This window comes from Taeniopygia guttata, chromosome 1 (genome assembly GCF_048771995.1).
Source record: "Taeniopygia guttata chromosome 1, bTaeGut7.mat, whole genome shotgun sequence".
NCBI lineage: Eukaryota > Metazoa > Chordata > Aves > Passeriformes > Estrildidae > Taeniopygia > Taeniopygia guttata.
In genome coordinates this window covers 42,416,916-42,438,140 of record NC_133024.1, presented here as the reverse complement: position 1 = coordinate 42,438,140, position 21,225 = coordinate 42,416,916, and the positions used below count along the sequence as shown (strand labels likewise).

Sequence of the window (21,225 nt, the reverse complement as noted above, 5' to 3'; positions counted from 1 at the left end):
TATACACTTTGTACACTGTGTCTGTAAACAGGGTGTGGAGCACAGAGAAATTTTTTAATATTCCAAGTTTCCTTGCCAACTTAAAATTACAGTGATTATGAGCACATACTTACTTAAGCAGAAATAAATATTTCTGGTGATTAAAATAGCAGAAAGGGGGGAGACCACAAGCAGGATTTGATGCATATGGAAACTCAATTCAATTGGAAGAAACATCTGTAACTCTATAAAAAGAAGGGTAAGAAATCAAGACATGGCTAAAGAATGTCTAAGTCTGGGTATTCTATCTAAACTTTATGTGTATGATACACTTATGCAGATTATGCAGATTACCCATATATGTCAGTGGAAAACACACGCAAAAAAATTTGAGCAGCATAATATATTTTTCCTCAAACGTGGCCCTTTTCTCAAGGAAGAGAAACCTTTACCACACATTTGAGATGCAATTCTTACATATTTGCTTTCCAAAGTAATCCTTTATTCTGGTCATCTGTGTGTAGCAGGAGTATCCTGTTGTTCTTTATCCTGAACTGGAAGGCAGACTTACTTTTTATTTCCAATTTATTTTTTAAAAAGCATTGTTGAACAGGCTATAAGGGACAGTGACATAAATTATTTTAGGTTAAATGGGTGCTAAATATTACAACCCTTATGAGTGAGATAATAAATATGTATGCAGCCCTGTGAGTATTTTAGAGATGGAAACAATAGTACATAAGTACCCTTCAGAGGAAGGTGAAGGATCTACAAAAGACATGCTCTTAAAGGTAGGTTTTTTTCCTGAAAAAAGACAGCAACTTTTGAATTTTCAGACCCATTTTTGGTATGTATTTTCATTTTGATTGTAAACAAAGATGCCTGATTGATATAATATAACCCTTTAAAAACAAACAAACCACACTCAGACTTATTTATGTCTCTTACCTGAAAAGAATAGTAGTGAGTACTCCATTGTAATAGTTCTAATACATATTATATATTAGGTTTTCACAGGAAGCCTGCTGAGAGAGACAGGACTAAAACTAGAACCAATTCTCCCTGCAGCTACTTCTTTCAGTGTGTTTAATATTTCTGATTGCAGTAAAAATTTCAGATTAGAATTGCCACAGTGACCTCTGCAATTATATATATTTTTATGTTTATTTCCAAGTTATGCTTTGAAAAAGGTTTTAAATAGGACTGATTAGAATTGAATATTTGAATTCCTGAATATTTTAGATGAAAAATCTTTGGCCTGCCATTTGATATACCAAATGTCATCTCTGCCCCATGTATGTCACTCTGTGAAATGAAGTGTGACACGTCAGTTTCTTTTGTTACCTCTAGAAGTTCAGAAAGTTAATGACTGGCACATATGCATGAATTCAGGATTAAGGATGCAAAGAAGGGATGTTACTTCAGTGCACACATTTTCCCTTAAAACCTGTCACTGAAACAACACCCTGATTTCATATCCATGGAACATCATTTGGCTTAAATTTTCAGTTTCTCAGTTTAATAATGAAAGATAATGCAAGGTTTAGGTGCTGGTAGTTGGAAAGGATCTGTTGGAGCTGACCAGGGATCAGGTTATTAATCTCTTTTCTCTGGACATTTTAGAATTTGAGACATTACATTCTGACCTCTGTGCTACCAAATTGATCTGCAAATCATATTCCATCTCAAATGGTTATGAATTAAGGATAAGTGACTGTAGGACAATTACTATGGGTTCACCCTCTTTAAAAATTGCTGTTCACATCTAAAGCAGACATATGCTATCTACTGAGGACCAACAGAAGCTGGCTATATAGAAAATGCCTTCTTGAAAGCAGAAGGCATTTTCTCCTGCTGCAATTGCATGCATTATCACTCTTCAGTATTTGGTGTTGGGATAACTGTCTAGAAAGTTTTCCTGAACTGAAGAGCACACACAACCACTTCAACTAATTATTAACTTTAATATGGCATTTTTTGAAGGCCTGATGACTGGAAAACATTTGGAGAGTTCCAGTGACTGAAAAATTACAGAAGGCTTTAGAGGAGACTTTTGAATAGCAGTGTTTACTGGATTCTTCATTTGTTACTTAAGACTAAAAATTCTATTATGCAGTTTTTAGAAGTGGGTCTAATTTTGAAATTCATGTTCAACTTCTCTTTTGTGGTACTTTGTATTAATTCCCAATTAATGAAAATACCAGTGAAGCTGGCTATAGTAAGTGTAAATCAGTGAAAAGGGATGAAAAGTTGGTAACAGTAGGCCAGACAATCAGTGAGTAGCTAGAACTATTGGGAGCAAGTAAGAAACTGTAATTTAATTCCAGAATAAATATACTAAGTCTTATTAATGGGAAACTGTCAGTCATATACAAAAACGGCTTTAATATTCAGAACAGAATATATTTTACTTTTTTAAAGAAGCAGGTTAAGGCATGCCAGTCTTAAAAGATTGAAAGCAAAATATCTTTTCCTGCATATGTATCTAGGAAGAATATAAAAATCATATATACTACTACTACTAATGTGTCTTAAAAGTCACATTACAAAGTCAAAAACTCAGAATCTAGTTTATCACATGGTAGAGATTTCCTCTGGAGTTTCATTGCTGTATATCATCATACTCATTGAGAGTATCAAATAGATCTGGGTGCAGCAATTTTTAGACAGTTTGAGTAGTGCCTGCCTTTTCTTTTAATCCTATTGACATTGAATATTTATGGAGTAGGTTGCTGTCTTGTGTGCACAGTTCCAAGACCCAGATGATACTTTGGAGCAAGCTATAAGCAGTACTTTGCATTTCTAGTCCAATTGCTACTCCTCAGCTAAGACAAGAGAAATTCCCTTCTTCCCTGTGTGCATCTGACTCACTCAGGGACCCAGCCTGAAATTCTGAAGTGCGATGTATCACTTTTATTGCAGTCTCTATTTTAACGTCTTCATATAACCTTGTGAAGTTCAGTGAGGCCAGGTGAAGGTTCTCCATCTGGGTCAGGGCAATCCCAGTATTAATACAGACTGGTGGATGAGTGGATTGAGACCATCCCTCTGAAAAAGGTCTCGGGAATATTGGTAGATGAAAAGTTAGACATGAGCCAGCAATGTGTACTTGCAGCCAAAGACAGACAACCATACTCTGGGATGCATCAGTGAAAAATGTGGCCAGCAGGTCAATGCAGGTGATTCCTGCTCTGCTCTGGTGAGACCCCACCTGCAGTGCCACATCCAGCTCTGGTGTCCTAAGAAAAAAAAGGACATGGATGTCTTGGAATGAGTCCAGAGGAGGGCCACAAAAATGACCAAAGGACTGGAGCACCTCTCCTATGAAGACAGGCTGAGAGTTGGGTTGTTCCACCTAGAAAAGGGAAGATCTTGTGACCTTTGATGCATAAATGGGCCCTATAAGAAAGATGGAGAGAGACATTCTACCAAGGCCTGTTGTTATGACAACAGTCATTGGTTATGAACCAAAAGTGACTGTACTTGATATAAGGAAGAAATTCTTCACAATGAAAGTGTTGAGAGACTGAAACAGGCTGCTCAGAGAAGCTGTGGATGCCCCATCCCTGGAAGTGTTCAAGGCCAGGTTGGATGGAGCTTTATGCAGCCTGGTCTAGTGGAAGTTATCTCTGTCCATGGCAGGGGAACTGAAACTAGATAATTTTGAAATGTCCCAACCGAAACCATTCCATGAATTTATTACTCCATACAAGTGGACCAAACACAAATGCCATGAACAGTCTGAATTACAAGAACTCGTGGAACTTTTGGAAGATTTGTCAAATCTGATTTTGAAGAAAGATGGAACCAAGGTTAAAATTTGGTAGAGGTACTCATAACTAAAATCTCAGCTTCAATGCTTAGCTGGAGAAAATCCTAGAAGTGACTGAAAATGGAGTTACTCGATGATTAATCATTAGACAGGCCTGTCTCATCACATCCAGTTTAAATTACCAGGTCAGTCTAAGTAGTCGTAGTTCTTCCCCTGCTTCTCCAATATTGCTGTCAGATGAGCTCCACAGGGACAAGCATTTTAAAGAGTAATAGCATTAATATAATTTTTATTTTTGTATAAAGATGAATATGAGGCAGCTTCAGTCCTCTTTTTCTGGAGGTACAGTACATTCAGTGTGTGGAATTTAGTTGTTAAATTACAGCTATGGAAATTTCCAAGGGGGAAGAAGCTAACAAAATAAGCAGTTTTGTCTGAACACTGTAGGAACAGTATATGATCCCACATCTATGCAACCAACTTCAGTGGAAAAGCAATTCTGAAATTAGGCCATTCAACAAGAAGCAGAATTTGTATTTAATTTTTGTATTTGACATCATAGACTAAGCTCTTTCTGTAGTAACTCCTTTGAGTCTATTCCTACTGATGTTCACTATTTTAAAGAATGACAATGGATTTCTGCTAATGCTTCCTTCCAATTTAGAGCATTTTTAAACATCTAATTCTTCCACACTGTCTTTTTAACTTCTGATACTTCTTCTCACTGTGCTTGTTTGTTTTTTTTGCTCAGTTTCTACATTTTTCACCAGCCACTGCAATATTCTTGCCCCTCCATTTATCTTTGGAAAAACAAACTCCTAAACTGCAGGGCATTGGTAGTGTCTGCTTCTTATGGACAGACACCCAGAGATGCCTCAAACAGGCAGGCAGCAGTATTGATTGCTCGACATGTTTTGTTCTATATACAAGTACTATTAGGAGCTTTCAAAGCTGTTGAAGGAACTCTAATGGCTGTCTCAGCTCAGGAGAAACCTTCAACTTCTTATCTATATTTACATCCTCCTGCACAATTAGCCAGAAAGGTTAAGGTGGCAAATTTCACAATGGGCTTGCAGCAGATTGTTTGGTGGTGCAGAGTGTTTGCTCAACCTGTTCTAGGTTCATGCTCTGGGTTCATGCTGACTATTTCAGGTACTATTTGTATTGAGATACTATTTCCAGTTTATCAAGACTGGAAATTAATCTGAGAAGATCCAGGTGTACTACTTAGTAGATTCTCTGCAGAAATATGAATCAACTATATGTATTCTCTGAATAACTCCTTTCTCAGTGCTTCCTTTCTTCCCACCCTAGTCTTTGCTGAAGCATTTTCTGGCATTCCTGTAGTGTTGTTTGCAGGGTGAAAGCCAGGTTAGTTATGTCACAAAAGCTAAGCTAATCCTTGAGGTCTGCTTGGGCTCATGTTAATGGATTTTGTGTGAGAATGTTACAGATGTGTAAGCAAACAGACTGCAAAACACAATGCTGTAAATAAAGCTGCAGGCCTTGAGGGCTGCAGTGTTTCTCAGGCTGCCTTTATCCAGAGCCAGAGGGCTTCTGCAATTCATTTTGCTCCCACTTCCTCCTGGGGGCAGCTCTTTTTAAAGCAAATCAGGATAAGAGACCAGTAAGGCCTGCCTGAAGAGACCAGTCTGCTGAACTTCACGCCTGCAGTTAGGAAATGCAGAGTACGACAGCCTGCATGGTAGACAGAGACATCAGTCCTTATTTGAAAATAAGGGACAAAGATGCAGGCAAAAGTCTGTAGCAATAGCATCTGTTCATAAATTATACCAGGAAGAGCTACCTGCTAATGAGAAGTTAGATAGACTTCACTGTTTTTTATGGTGATGTTTTGCTTTTTCTAATTCTCTTCCTGATATAATTTTCTAGCATATCAAGTACTAATTATGAATTATAATTATGTGGCACTACTCTTACCCAACAGCAGCTCAGCCAGGATAGTATGAAATGAAACTGCAAGTGATTTCTCATTTAGGAGAATGCAATTTTCTGTGGGAGAATGTTGCCATATCTCAGCTGATGCCCTACACTGTTCTAGACAATCTTCTTTAGTTATTAGGTGATAAACCACTGTGCTGTTCCTTGTCAGGTTTCCACTGTACCTGTTTGCAGACTCAGGTAATTATGTTCTTTTGTCTAATTGCTTATTTATGGATGTTTTGCTCACATGTTTTAGCAACTATTTGATTGCAGCCCTAATGGCAGGGTTCCCCTCTCATTATCACGCCATAACACCGGGTTTGTCTGATTGCTGCAGGTGGAAACAATAGGTGATGCGTACTGCGTTGCAGCAGGGCTCCATAAGAAAAGCCTTAGTCATGCCAAAGCCATTGCCCTGATGGCACTGAAGATGATGGAGCTTTCAGAAGAGGTTCTTACTCCAGATGGAAGCCCGATTAAGGTAACCCCTTTGCTCTTTATTCTCAGCTAGTCAGTGATACATGAACCTGATTCATTTTGTTATATTCTGTGCCAGGGAGTTTACACTTGTGCATGGTATCCACAGATGTCTGCAGCTCTGATGGGCCACATGCCTCTTCTCCAAATCAATGTGAACCTGCATAAAAGAGGAGTCTATGGTCTGCCTGTTCTTTCTCATTGTTAATGTGCTTCCTTCCCATGCTATGCCATTTCCGTCCCCAACTTTGGTACAGGGAGGGAAAAACAGATGTCCTTTTGTAACATTTTCAAGTTCCTCTGCTGTTCTGCTTCTTTTGGTCCTATAACAACATATTCAAAAGAATACCCTTCTGAAAAAATATGTTGGACTATGCATATTGAAAATTCTATTAAAGCTTCATGTGAACATTCATTGAACACAAAATAAGCATCAAAAACTGAAGATACCAGAAGACATAAAATTTTCAGTTTTGATATAAAACTATTTCAAACAGATGTTAATTTAATCCTACTGAAATATTTTTTTTTGATTGATTTTATTTGCTTTTCCAAAACCTATAGGCAATTAATATTTGCTGACTATACTGTTACAGGCTGGGAGAGTGTCTTCCAGAGCCACTTTGTATTTTCACTTTATTTTGAGTCATTGCTTTAATTGTAGGGAAATTTTGAAGGTTTATGTTTTACTCGGAGACTCACTTTTTGTGATGGTTTTCATTACCACACATTATTTTTCAGAAAATTCCTCTTACTTTCACTGTCTGCATAAGAAAACCTGTAAAAGAAAGACTATAAAGACATTGCAGAGGAAATATAGAATAGTATACTATTTTAATAAATATAGAATAGTATAGTATACTATTATAGTATACTATACTAACTATAGTATAGAATAAAATGATGGGAATGACCAAATATTTTCAAAAAGTGCTAATAAACGTCCTTTAGAATTCAGAAGGAAAAAAATCAGTTCATCATACTTAACCTGAAAGTAGAGGTACTGAGAAGCTCATCATAATTTCTTAATTGTTTTGTCTTCAGTTTTAGGTTTAATAGATTTCAGGGCAGGAAGGATGGTGATATTGTAGAATGTTGTTACCTTGGTACCTAACCTGGAAACTGTGCTTAAAAATAAAGCTTATCTTTCATAGAGGCTTATTCTGATTTGTTTTAAAATTTATTAAAATCAGGGTTCCTCACAGGTGGATATATTTACCCTGTAAACAATAAGGACTTTTGGAGAAGTCTACTTTAGTTTGTCCTAGTTTAGATGTCTTCTCTAGGATGAAATGAATCACTTCCTAAAAATGTGTACTTTTTCTGTTTTCTGTAAGGGAAATCTATGTACGGAACCTAAATGTGGTTGTCTATGCTGTGAGCTTCTACACTCTGTCACATGAGTACTCCTACAAGTGGCAAGGAATGCATAGTTTTTCCTAGTGGCTATGTCAATGATCATCACAGTTAAAAACATATTCATAATTTCTAAATTCAGTTGGCATGACATTTTCCTTCCAGAAAATGTTAAATTGGCTAGCGTGATCTCTATTTTTGTTAGTCGGCAGTTTCTTACATTAAAAAAAAACATGAAGGGGCCCATTGTGCCACAGATTCCCATCAGCAATTGTTCCATGTGCATTAAAATGCCTTAAAGCAGCATCAGGGGAAGTTCAGATTGGATATAAGGAAGATGTGGTCAAGCACTTTAACAAGGTTCTCAGGAGAGTCATCATGGCCCCAAGCCTGTATTGGTTTAAGTGCTTGAACAGCTCTTAAGCATATGACTTAACTTTTAGGTTGCCCTGTGTGAATGTTTATGGAATATGTATTTTTTTAAATTAGTTTGATAGATAAATTTTGTTGTCATCTTAATGCTAAATTCACCAGAATGCAAGGATTTATTTTTTGTGATTCTTGAAATATTCATCCCTGTGATAGCAGTGGATATCCTATTAAGTGACACTTCCATTCTCAAATAGTTAGAATGAAAAGGTGAATGAATAAATTAAAAAAATACCATATCACATAAACAGGAATTTAGGATAAGATTTTTAAGTGCATTATAGATGAAGAAGCAAGGCTTGTTATGTGGGTACACAGTTACCATATGAAGGTATTCATGGTAGTGATCAGAAAAATAAATTGTTTGTACAACTATGTAGACTCTATGGAAAATCTGCCCCTTAGAGCAGTGCTAGCATGGGCAGTGAGCAGTGATGGTCCTCAGGGTGGTGGCCAGGTGTATGAAGCAGGTCTGGTTTGTATCCAGATGCTGCCCCCTGCTCTGAGTCAGGGCTCATAGCACGCTGATGAGAGAGCACCATGGTGTGCAGCTGACACCTACTCAGGCATTCGGCACTTCCAGCAGAGCCAGGGGCAGCACAAATGAATGAGCAGGATGGGGACTCTGTGCCTGCACTCCTTTTGCCTGTGTGAGCAGCCTGGGACTTGAAGGGTAATGAGAATCTGTTATTTTGCAGAAAGAGAGAGTGAGCTCTATTATAACAGAATCCACAAATCTTATCATCAGCGTTGTAACACAGCCTGCCCTCTTACAAAGAAATGTTTTTAACAGGAAATGGACTGAACTCACCCTGCAAGTGATGGAGGAGGCTTCAGGTCCCTGTGTGATTTTTTTTAAACTCAGGTATACTAGAGGTAAAATCCCGTTACTTTAGAATGAGCTAAGGTCTTAGTACAAAAGAGGGACTTTTACTTCAGACACTTCATGTAGAATTCCATATACATTTTTATCCTTTCAGCATAAAATTTTACTTTGGAAGCACTCTTTTGATTTACATTCTGTACAACTATTTATATGTAGTGCTTTATGACTTTAGTCTGAAAATATTGATTTAAAATTGCCTCCTACATTTAAGTGAGTGTTACTTGAGTTTAGGATGTACTTCATACTTTACTACATTTTTTTAGATAAAGTGGAATTACATTAATTTTAATCGCTAGAGATAATGCTGTAAGAGGAATTTTTGATGGCATTGACCTTTAGTGAAAGGTTGCAGTGCAGATATGGAATTCTCAGAGAATATTATTACTTGGATAAATTTTTATCATGCTTCAAAGCTTACCTAATTAATCAGTGTGTGGTATATATCCCAAAGAAAGAGAAAGATCTCCTTTTCATTTTTTTTTTTTCCAAAGGGCTGCTGTGACAGAACATACCTAGTTTCTACTAATGAGATTTCCCCAGAGAAAATTATCAGCTTATTTTTGTGGTGTATGAAGGTTTATGTAATAGGGTCATGAAGAGATAAGAACTGGGAACTCAGAGGAAAAATAAACTATTTACTTGAAGCTGCTGAAATTAACTACAATTATTTAGATTAATTGTGTGCAGGTGTTCCTGTCTAAAACATAATGGTTGAGCCCTACCACAGCAATTTGAAACACATTTCAAGATGTTTTCCTAAAGCAGAAAAATTCCATCTATATTTGAAATTATTTATGTTACTGTAACATGAGAATTAGACCTGTAAATACTATAATCTCAGGCTGAAGCAAATACATGCCCCTACCTTTCTTTTTGCTCACTTTCTAATGACTAGTTTGTGAAATACTCTAAACAGAGTAGTGCTGAACATTTCTAGCTGATACTGGCTTCAATGTGATTAATTTATTCTCAGGTGAGGTAGATAGGACCTTGCATTTGCGTGGCAAATAATCTGGTATTTGGCTCAGTTGTTTCTTTATTATCAAGACAGAGTACTTGACACACTTGAAGCTTCTAACCTTTGGATGTGCATTGCCATAGCTATTTTATTATTGGATCTGTAGGCTGCACTCAGTGTAGGCACTAACATCATCTAATTTCAAACACTGACAGTGTGAACAGGTATGCCAAAACTTGTTACTGTAGCTCCCTCTAAAATGAAGAGAGTAAATTTAGTCTGTATTCATCTGAAATGCTTGCAGTGTCTACTATATAATGAAATATATAAATTAATATTTGTCAGGTAAGTCCTACCTCAAGAGTGAACAGGTTAATGACCTCGTAGGACAGATGATCCCACTGGAAGGAGCTGAACTGAAACAGAGATTTACAACTTTGGTCAGTCACAGCTTTTCCGTTTGAATTTTAGCTGTGATCCAGACTTTCTATACTTCAACTTTCCATATATGTTACGGTGAGCTCATGGACACCCTTTTGTCCCCGCTTTCCCCGGGCCTCTGTGGCTCTGATCCTGATAACCCCTGGATCCTCCTTCCTGCCCCAACGGGGTTGGCGGGGAGCCAGGAGAGCCCACCCTGTCCAAAACCTATATTGACCCCTGAAACTTCTGCTCTTCCTCTTTTGCCCCACTCTCCATGGACACCACAGAATAAAGAGAGCTGTTCCAACTTCCCTGGGGTAAGAGCCTCTTTTGAATACTTTTCCCTCTCCTGGTATTTCCTCCCCTCACAGCCCCATATCTCTGAGCTGGTCGGATCCTAGAGGGGGCTGCGTGGAGGGGGGGAAAACTATAGAAAATACACATATATAGTTGACAAATAAAGCTTTATGGGTAGAACCGTTATTTTAGCATGTCTAAGATGTATGACCTTACAGCCATGCAGCTGCATTAGTTTTGGTTTATGTTGTCTATTTAAATACCTGTGATCATGGCAACTGAAACAATGAAAGCCTGAGTTTGATAAAACTCTAATCTCTGCTTGCCAAGTGGTAAATTTTAACTAGCATGAACTCTGACTTGTGAGTAAGGGCACAGAAGAGTCAAAAGGGCTCTGTAGATTTTAATGGCTTATGGCCACAGTGAGTGGCACACTTTTCTAAATAACATGGAAATGGACAATGAATTTTAGAGTGCATAGCATCTTCTGCTGGTTTATTAATTATTCCCCTTTCTATTTTAGTGATATGCCACTTGGGTCCAGGACCCGCATAGGAAGTGCCAACATTTGTTTGTATAAATGGGATTTCTATTTTCTAAGTGAAGGGGCTATTCTCAAGAACAATGAGAGAGAGCAGCAAGTATCATCTGTGTAATCCTTTTCAGTGTTTCTTGCCTTGCTTATTATTCAGGTTGCGGTGTGCTTGTTTTGTAACACTTTAATGGTTCTATCCAAATGTACATCTTTACATAAGCAGCAAAAGGTTGTCTGGTGTTTTAAGTTGTGAAGGGCTGACTGCTGATGTAGGCATTCTCATCAGCCCTGTGTGAAAACTGCTGCGTTACTGCAATGCTCCTTGCTCCATCTGTGGTCTCCTAGCAACTTCGCCTTGTTCCTAATGTCTACATCAGACTCTGGAAGGTATATAATATCCTACTTCAGCCTGCAGAACTGGAAATTAGAAATAGCCTTGTGTTGAAAGAAAAAATCAGAAACAGTTCCACAAAATAAACCTTTGCATTAAGAGACTTTGAAAAGCTTGTTGTTTCATAGGTTGACCAGCATTAGAGCATCATGACAATTTTGGGGAGCATTCAGAGCTGCATGTCAGGGAAGCTTGGTACTTTTTCTTGACAGCATGCTTGGGAGATGGTGAGACAAAGTCAGCCCTGGTGATGATTCCCTGGACGTGGGAGAGTTCATGATTGCACTTCCTCAGTTTGGCCCAGTGCCTTTGGAAATGCAAGCTGAGAGGAGCTGATTGAAGCACATTTCCCCAGGAATGTGGGAAATTGCAAGTTTTGTTAGACTGCTCTACGGGAAAATTCACTTTCCTCAGCCCTCCAATCATTTTCACTCAACTGCTTCCTTTTGTGTGATTTTAATAATGATCTTTAAAAGCCACAAACCACATCCATTATTTACAACTTCTTTTCTTTTGAAGGGACTTTGTCAAATACAGTCGTAGGTTATACCCACTGTAGGACAGTGTTACTGCATGTGTTGCAGTAACAAGAAGGTAAAGTGGGGTTTATATGATTAGTGGGTGCACAGCAGCAGCTTTGTGTAAGAATCTGGTCTGAAAAATTAGGCTGGCACTTAGTCTGCTGAAGAGGGAAGGTTCCCAAAAGGTTGTTCATTCTTTCAGATGGCACACATGTCAGTTCTTAGGTAAAGTCTGCAGTAGATGCTAAAGGTAGATTTTCAAAGCTACGAGGACTTTCAAAGCTACATAATTGCCAACCTAGTGTAAGCTAAAGTTGAGTAAACTGGAAAGCTATGGAGATTTTTTTTTTAATGATTGCTGGGAGAGAGAGATCTAAAAGAAAAGCAAGGAGCTAATTAATAATGTGAAGATTAGCAGAGGTTTTTTCATTAGACCTGGCCATTCTCCTCTCATGCCATCTGTTCTCTGACATTTTGTCTCTGGCAAGTAGGAAGCACGAGTGCCATTCCATCTATACTTGACCCTGTGGCAGAGATAAAACATGCTTGTAGAAAGCCGGGCACCTTTTGAACTTTCCCACTGTTTATTAGTTCACAGTGATTGCTACATGTTCACAGCTCTTTGACTCATGGTATGTAGCTCTAGCTGTGTGTGGAAATGCTGCTGTAATTCAGTCATACTTCCTGTTCCTTAAAGGAGACTAAACCTTGCTGTGATGGCTGCACCTAGCTTGTAACTTTGTCCCGAGGCCTCACAGTGAGTAGATACTTTAATTTCCTTCTCTAGGTGGTATAAGTACATGCACATGGAAAATCAGCAAGGATTTCAAGGTTTAGATCCCTGCAGGGAGCACAGGATACGCAGCTGGGTCGTGGGGCTAACTTTAAGGTCACAGTGTGACACCTCTCATGGTTCAGCAGTCATTCCAGACACAAACGCCTCCAACTAACACTCCAGATGTCTGGCTAGTAGTAGAACTGGTTGGGAATTTTCCATAGAGAATGTATTTTGCCTGAGAACGTCTTATGATAGAAAACAAATTGCTGGGTATATCTACCAGCTTTTGTTAAATCACTGATCAAAACTCACTTCAGAGTACTAAATACCAATAGTTACTGGGACAATGACCTGGTGGGGGGGAAACCCCAGAGCTTTAAAGAGAGTAAAGGATTGAACTTGTGTTCTTTATGAGGAAAAAGACCTCTGCATTCTCATTTATCTAGGATAGAAGATATCCTATGATACAGTTTTGCCCCCAGGCTTGGGTTGGGACATTTTTTGCAGCTGCCAGAACTTCACATTCTGGCTTTTACTGTTACAGTCAGTGGAGAACTCCCATGCTGAAGCTGAAACTTGCTGTTTTTATTATCGTACATTGACTCTTTATTCAGACAATACCAAGCAATAATAACAATAGAAGGGCAACCCTCCAGGTGAATAAATAATTAAATCTGTGGTGTATACAGCATTTCAAAAGGTTGATATTGTTGCATCTTTATGAAGGGAAGAATAGACAAAAATCTAAAGTTAGAATTGCAGCATGTACAATGATGTTATATGTTTACATATAATAGAGATATAACATTTTAAATAAATTCATGAATATTTAAAGACTGGGCTAGGGAATCCAAGGTAGCAGAGTGCTGAAATTTTATTTCTCCTAAGTCCTATATGTATGTTCCCTTCTTCCAGTGGTATATTCCCTGTCATATAAAAATTAAAAAGTCTGGTTTCCACTACACTACAAGAGTATTTTTTCATATCTCCTGAGAAGAAATGAAAAACATTACACAAAAGTTGAAAAATATAGTGATATGAGGATACACAAACCTGCAAGGATTCACAGAAGATAATCAGTAATACACTGAGAAACAGCACAGACTGTGCATAAAAATAGTGCTTGATTGGCTTTTATGCAGTAAGCATGACCAGAAAATGCTAGCCTTGAATTGCTGCCTCACTGGGTTAATAGGCATGGGTGATCCCAGAGGCCTCAGAGGGAGATGCAGAGATGCAAATACCATGTGCTTTAAAGCTGTAGAGGTGGTTGCTACCCCAGTGTCTGTTTCCAGCTGCTGAGATGCTGTCAGGCAGCTGCTGCCCTGTGCTGCATTGCTACAGCATCTGCCTCTCCCTTCAGTGACTGAGCTGTCAGCACCTGTGTTGTGGTCTGCCTGCTTGAAAATAACGAAGCCTATTCTCTCCAGCGCTGGTGATATTTATTTACTGCTGTAATCTCGGTTATGTTCATTCTCTTTTCTAAACTGGACAATATCTTACTTTGGAGCTGCCATTAAGTCACTGATATCCAGTTTCTGTCTCTTCCAAGGGTCCCGACAGTTTAGTCACCTAATCCAATTGGTTTTCTTTATCTGGAGTCACAGTGTATCATAAACTGTACCTTTTGGCAGTGAATAGGGCAAATCTACTTCATCCTGTGGCCTGAGCCTCCCCTAGAAGAAATATGGAATTATACCTGCAGCAGCCTTACAGTGTGCAAAAGTAACACATCCTCCTGGATGATGCAGTTTGGGCATCTGTGGGCTAGATGACAGTCCTAATATAGCTCCTTCTTTCATCCACATGCAGCCTGGAGAAAAAGATTCAAGAAAGAGCCTTGTCCCATCTACTTCTTCTCCCCTTTCCCTTGTCTGCTACTGCATGAATGGTTTTGGATAAGGTGCAGCTGAAAATACAAGAAGCAAAAAAAAAGAAATAGAGCTGAGCTGCCTGCAGTGTTTTATACTGTATAACATTAGAAGGGCATTGTTCTCCTCTCCACAACCTATTAGCTCTCTTGTCCCTTTAATGCCATTTTTCTGGTGGAATCATCTCACTGGTAGCAAGAGACAAAGCTTTTTCACGTTGCAAGGAAGAGCACCTCAGTTCTTCTTCTCTTTCCTGACTCTGGGTTACAAGCAGAGCCTTGCACTGGGTCGCAGAGGAGCTGTCTGTGGGTTGTCTCATGGAGATCAGTGTCTTATCCCCACGGGGTAATCCTGTAGAAGTGTTAACCTTCGTGCAGACCTGGCTCAATACCCTGGCATCCACAGTTACAGCATTTTTAGGAGCAGCTGCCAGCATCTGCTCTGCAAGTTTAATAAGAGGAAAGTGCATTTGTTAATGGCAGTTCACTACTTGCCTTCCCCCATTTTCTCCAACGTGCACAGTTCAGAGAGGAAAAGTCAAAGTCTGCAGTTTTAAGCATCAGTTAAAAAATCCTTTGGCATAACTGTTGTCATTATTCTGAGCTAAACAGTGAGTCATTGCACTATGCTATATTTGAGTGAACAGTTCAAATGAGGGGTGGATGCTGGAGGATTGTACTTGGCCTCCTGTTTGAAGCTAACAAGTTCAGCAACATTGTTCAACAGTTTCAGAATAGTTCTTCTTTAGTTCCCTAAAAAAGAATGAATTTCCTGTAATAAATAAATCCATAAACTAAATGTTTCATGGTATTTCAGCTCCCTTTCATATGAGACATAGAGTATTTTGGAAAAAATGCCAATACTTCCAAGGGATTTGTGGCAGCCTTTTCTGTTCAAATACCTCCTTTAAAGCTAAACTAGGGTAAAAGTAATTCAATGCAAATAATCCTCTTCAGAGACTATGCTGAATAATTTGAACTTTTTTTTTTTTTAGCATAAAAATCTCCATATTGATATTGGATTTTGGTTTTGCTTTAGTGTTTTAAAAAGAGAGGAGAGGCAAAAACATTAGTTTTGAATGGAGGATGAGGGAAAACATGGTACAAATAGTCTGAAGATGTTCAATCCTGCCATGTGACCTATTTGATGTCAGCAATAAAAAGAAAGTGAAAAGTGGTATAAGGAATAGTGGATTAGAATGTATGAGGATTTCTCCACCTGGCAGAACCCCTGGAGGAGTCAAAGTAATCATTATCCTGAAGGAAAACCTGATTTTTGTCTGGCTTTGGAGCTTAATTTCAAGAAAAGGATCAACCCTGAGAAGGAAGATGGGAAGAGATGTATTTCTGAGATCTCATTTTACCCTCCTGCAAAATCTCCATGCCATAAAGTAGAAGTGCTGGATAATTTCTTGCTGAGATATAGTTTTCCTAGATGAATAAGATATTTCTTGACATTTAAATAAATATTCTAATACTTTCACCATTATTATGATGTGTAAAATGACAAAAATTGATTAGAATGAAGCTGTCAAAAATCACAAAATCATAGAACAACATTTAGTGTTGGAAAGGATTTCAGAAGATCAGCTGGTCCAACTTTTTGTGCCCAGATGACATTATTGACCACGTGGTCCAAAGACAGCTTGAACACTTCCAGTCATGGGGACTTCACCACATCCCTAGGGATGTTGTTCCAGTGATTGTTCTCAGTGCTCTGCTGACCTTGCCAGCTTGTCCATGAGAACCCCAAGGTCCCTTTTAAGCAAGTCTGCTTCCCAGCCATGCAGATCCAGACTTGACTGAGCTCTTTAGTTATTCTGGCCCAGGTAATGTGATGATAGGTTTACACTGTTAAAATTTGATGTTCATCTGGGAGACACAACATGTTCTTTACAACAGCGTGTATTTTCACTTTTCTGTAGACATAGTGACACCTCTTACAAAAATTTAAATGGAAAGTGCCTTTCTGAAAATTTGTCTTTTCTATAATCTCTCTTTAGAATACCTGTTTTGCTTTCTGTGACAACTTACTTTGTAGTAGGTCCGTTTGTGCTGCATTTTAAAAAATGGATGAAAAAAAATTAGTAAAAAACTTTACCAGAAGAAAAAGAATCCTAAAAATAGGGAGATTCTTTTTTTAACTGCCATACACTTCTTTGGGAAAGGAACTAACTCCTGTTGTTGCTGCTTTACTACTGTCATTTCTGCATAGTGGTGCCCACTCTGTAGCCACAAACAACACTTTGCAGAATTAGTTATTTTTTCCTTTGGGAACATCAATATGATTTACTTAAAAGAAGCAGACTTTTACAAAACCTTAACTTGAAGAAGTCTTTTTATTCTTGACTGAATATATTTCTCTGTTATTCCAATAAGTGTTTCTGTGAGTGTTTTTAATAAATGCTATGCTCTCAAGGTGTTATGATAGTCAGAAAATAATTGAGCTTTGTGGTCTGAAAATCTGCCATCTGGGGGCGTTTCAAGTAGGACAATGACAACCACTATACACTCCAATCTTTAAAGTAGATAGTACACTCAAAAGTTTTATATTTATAGTCCCTGGTTATAGGACTTTGATCTTTTATTTGTTATTTCAGTTTGCATCTGTGTATGTTTTTTCATCTTTCCCAGTTTACAGACCTGGTTGTATGGGCCATCTTGCTTATCTATAATGTTTTGAAACACACAGCACACTGGTTGCTTGAACTTAGAGAACAGCTTCATGGTTCAGATGTCTTTTTGACCAAAATGCCTATTTATTTAATCAAATACAGTCCAGTGTTCATAGATAATTTCAAACCTGGTATAGCTAACTGCACATTTGTAAATATAAGTGCTTGGCAGCTGAATTCAGGTCCTTTTATTTGAGTACAAAATCTTTTGCATTAAGCTGCCTTTGAGACTTGGATTTTCTGAGGAGAAACTGTCATTTCTGAACATCGGTTCATAGACACTGAAAGGGATGTGAATATAGAAGGATTGAACAGTTTCTTCTCTATGTTACAAGTCTATTTGTCTTCAAGGATTTGCTCATGGTGGCTATTCTTAGCTTATATGCACCAAGACAAAATGAAAATTAATGACCCTTTTCCTATATAAACTCTGAAACACTAATTAATTTAATTTCTTTGCATGCTAATTTTAGCATGGGCAAAGTATTTTTGTAGGATGCAGAGGCTGTTTCATTATTTCTAACTCCAAAATATCAGTCTCCTTTCACTTTGAATAATGACTTTTTCAAAGGTAATATTAAAGATGACATGGAGTTCAAACTTAGGGGGTTTATTTCTGTATGTGTTTATCACAAACCTTCACATCGCTTAGAAAACTATTTGGTGTTCAAAATTTACAGTCTCACTTTTCTTAAACTTCAATGAGAAAAAAGCATGACTGCATACTGTTTGGCACTCCCTGGAACCTTTTCTCTATCATAAATAGGAAAATTTTTCAAAGGCTTCAGTGAGTCCTTCATTTAACCCCATTTGTCTCCAGGGTACCATCCATTGCATAGTGGGCTGTCTGTTATGTCTGCTTCCAAGGCCACAGTACTGGACTAGATGCTCTTTTGGTCTGATTCAGTACAGTTGTTCTTACATTCTTATCTAATTTATTGCCTGTTCCTAGTCACAGATCTCTGCAGCTAAATGTCAACTCCTTTTTCTGAAGGAATGACATATTTAATAGCTAGGATAGCTCAGATAACAAAAGCAGCAAAAATTCTGTCAGCTATGACTGAGATCATGGTATCTGTTTCAGTGTGGTTACCCTACAGATTTTTACAGAATAAAGTCATGGAATTATGGAATTGTTTAGGTAGGGAAAGACCTTTAAGATCATCATGTCCAACCATTATCCCAGCGCTGCCAAGTCCACCACCAGACCATGTCTTTGTGGTTTGTTTATGCATTCCCATTTCCTCCTCAACAGACTCATAGGAAGCTTATGAAATTGCTAGTCATAAAAATATTGAGGACACTATAACATTCTTCTTCTGTTCTCAGAGCCTTCATTACTTTGGAACAATTGCCAAAGAATTTTTAGCTTTTTTGTTTTTCATGAGCTCTTCTTTGATGTTTGCCATTTGTTGCATTGTGTATATTGGATACCTAAATTATGTGATGTTCTGCTCTCTGGACAGAAAAAAAGCTTTTGAGGCATGAGAATGAATGGCAAATAGCTAAATAATAAAGCCTACTCTTGTTCACACATGAAGGCTATTGTTTACAGGAGATGAGATTAATTTTTCTAAGATCCGTTCCCTTATGAACACATTGAATAAGTTTTTGGACTAACTGTTGATGACTAAAAAGAAATGAACAGCTATTCAGAGTCACTGTGATTGCTTGCAACTGTACCTTTTGCAGAACGGAGAAAGGCTGTTCCCACGGTAGAGTTGTCTCTCCAGTTATGTCTTCACAAATTTAGAGAGACACACTCTACAAACAGCAATCTATAAGTCAGTCCAGAGTTTCCAGTCTGGTTTTCTATGAGGCTAAGCATTGTATCCTGCGTAGTTCCACTTCCCTTCACTTAGAAATGTCAGGTAGGTGTTTGTCATGATTGTTGCTGGATAAGAGCCTCCTGAGGTATCTTTTTATTATTTGTTTGTGGTGAAATATTTTGTTCATATTAAACCAAGCTTTATTGTAAATGCTTTATTTTATGGGTTTTTAAAATAGATTAAGATTTCTGGTAAGACAAAAAATTATTAAGAGTAGCCAGTACTTAAGGGGAGAGAGGAAAACCAAGCTTAGCCTCTATGGCTTACATTAGAAAAAGGTGAATGTCCCACACTCCATATGAGGGAGTACCATTAAGCCCCAAACAGAGTAATGGATGTTCTTGAGCCTGTCATTGTTTTTTCATTTCAATTTTGTTACTCAGAAAAGATGTTTAAAAAAATGCAATGTGTACGAAACTGGTTTTTTTGCTAACCCTAACAGCAGGAATTATCAATGCACAACTCAATGTAACACTAATATTAAAATGAATTCTAAGTTTAAGCAATGTTTTGCAAGAAGAATGAAAATGTGTTTTTGAGAAATTGGAAAGTGAGACATAAATACATGTTTTAGAATCTCTTGTATGCTTAGTGGGCATCTGAGCCCCAAAAAATTACATTGTAAATGCCTCAGTTTGGAGCTATGACCAAATTGCACCAGATGGCTGCTTTTAGTTTGGTCTTCTGAAGATCAGAAAGCAATATGGAACTCTGATGGCTTTCTGAAAATTCTCCTGTGTATACATGCATTCTCTCCTCCACAGAAATGGAAAAGAAACAAAAAGCCATTAGGAAAAACAACTCTGAACAGCGAATTTGAATGCATAAGAACTGAATGGCAAGTTTACAGTCTGTAGAAAACACTGAAATTTGTGGAAATTTCTGAGAGGCCTGTAATACCAGTTTTTTTATTGCTTCCTTTCCAAGAACACTAGCAAAGAGCAATTCTTAACTGGAATTGTTGCTTCCTCAGTAGGATGTGTGTCCATGCATATGTGAATATGGGGTTGCCCTCTATGTAAAGCATTCACCTTAATTCGCTCTGTTTACAAACATTGCTAAGCCCATCTCCTCATGTGTCTTAGACTCTAATGACAATGTTATGAATAATCCAGATGCAACTACTTCCTGAGCATATTGACAATTTAGTAGGACAAGGTTCCTAAACGGCAGCGTAACTTGTGTTCTCTCATTAGTTTAGATTAGCAGAAGTTGATACCTTTATAGCCCAGTACCACTGGAGGAATTACAGTTTTCCCATGGATACTGTGACACATCTGGAAATCTTACTGTTGCATGAAAAACAGATGTGCATATTTTTCTGTTACTGCCCTGTTTCACTCTGGGCTTAGCATACCAAAACTTAACTGTCACTTGTCCCCTTGCTCCACGCTCCTCCTCCCCTGTTAATTTTGTCTTGCCTTGAATTTTGCTTTTAAGTAATTTTCTATAAGTGCAATTCTCTTTTGCTCCATATAGTTATGCCCAGACATATTAGTTATGGTCTTTAAGACTTGGTAGCTACAGCATTTAGGATCACTGTGGCTTAGTACGGATGAACACATATTGTTGTCCTTGCCATGGATGCCTTCAGAAAAGCCTGTGTTTTATCTTGTGTCACAGCCTTAGCTGCCACAGTCCTTTTTCCCTTCCCAACTGCTGTTCTCCTTACACCCAGGCATCCTAAGCATCCCACAGCATACTGTCCAGCCCACCAGCTTGTATTGCCCTCTGCTTTCCTACACTGCCTTTGACCCAAATCCTTTTCCAGGCATCTTTTGAGTCAGTGATAGTTCACTAACCAGGTTTGAACACTGCCTTGTGTGTAATCCAGCTCTTCTGCAGCGTGCTGTCAGCTGTGGGTGTCAGCACAGGGCTAACGGGATGGAAAAGTGGTGAGCTAAATCATGTGCTTCGATGCTACCTTCTGTTTTAAACTCTCTAGAACTGCACTGAGGTGACGTCAGAAGCACCACTTGTGACCTCCACAGAAGTGGCACATTTTCAAAACTGTTTACTTTTAGAAATCATTTCTGGGGAAGGTTTCCAAATGTCTCCAGGTTGAGCATAACTGATTCCATTCTTATGAACAATATTTTAAAATT

General features: G+C 38.2%; 1 protein-coding gene across 1 annotated transcript in view; it reads left to right on the top strand.

Annotated features, from left to right (window-relative positions):
* GUCY1A2 (guanylate cyclase 1 soluble subunit alpha 2) overlaps nucleotides 1-21,225 on the top strand; it is a 152,593-nt gene that overhangs the window by 87,451 nt on the left and 43,917 nt on the right. The window contains exon 6 of the mRNA XM_030270145.4: nucleotides 6,033-6,176. Within this exon, the coding sequence (XP_030126005.1) occupies nucleotides 6,033-6,176 (144 nt within the window). The remainder of the gene's footprint in view (nucleotides 1-6,032; nucleotides 6,177-21,225) is intronic.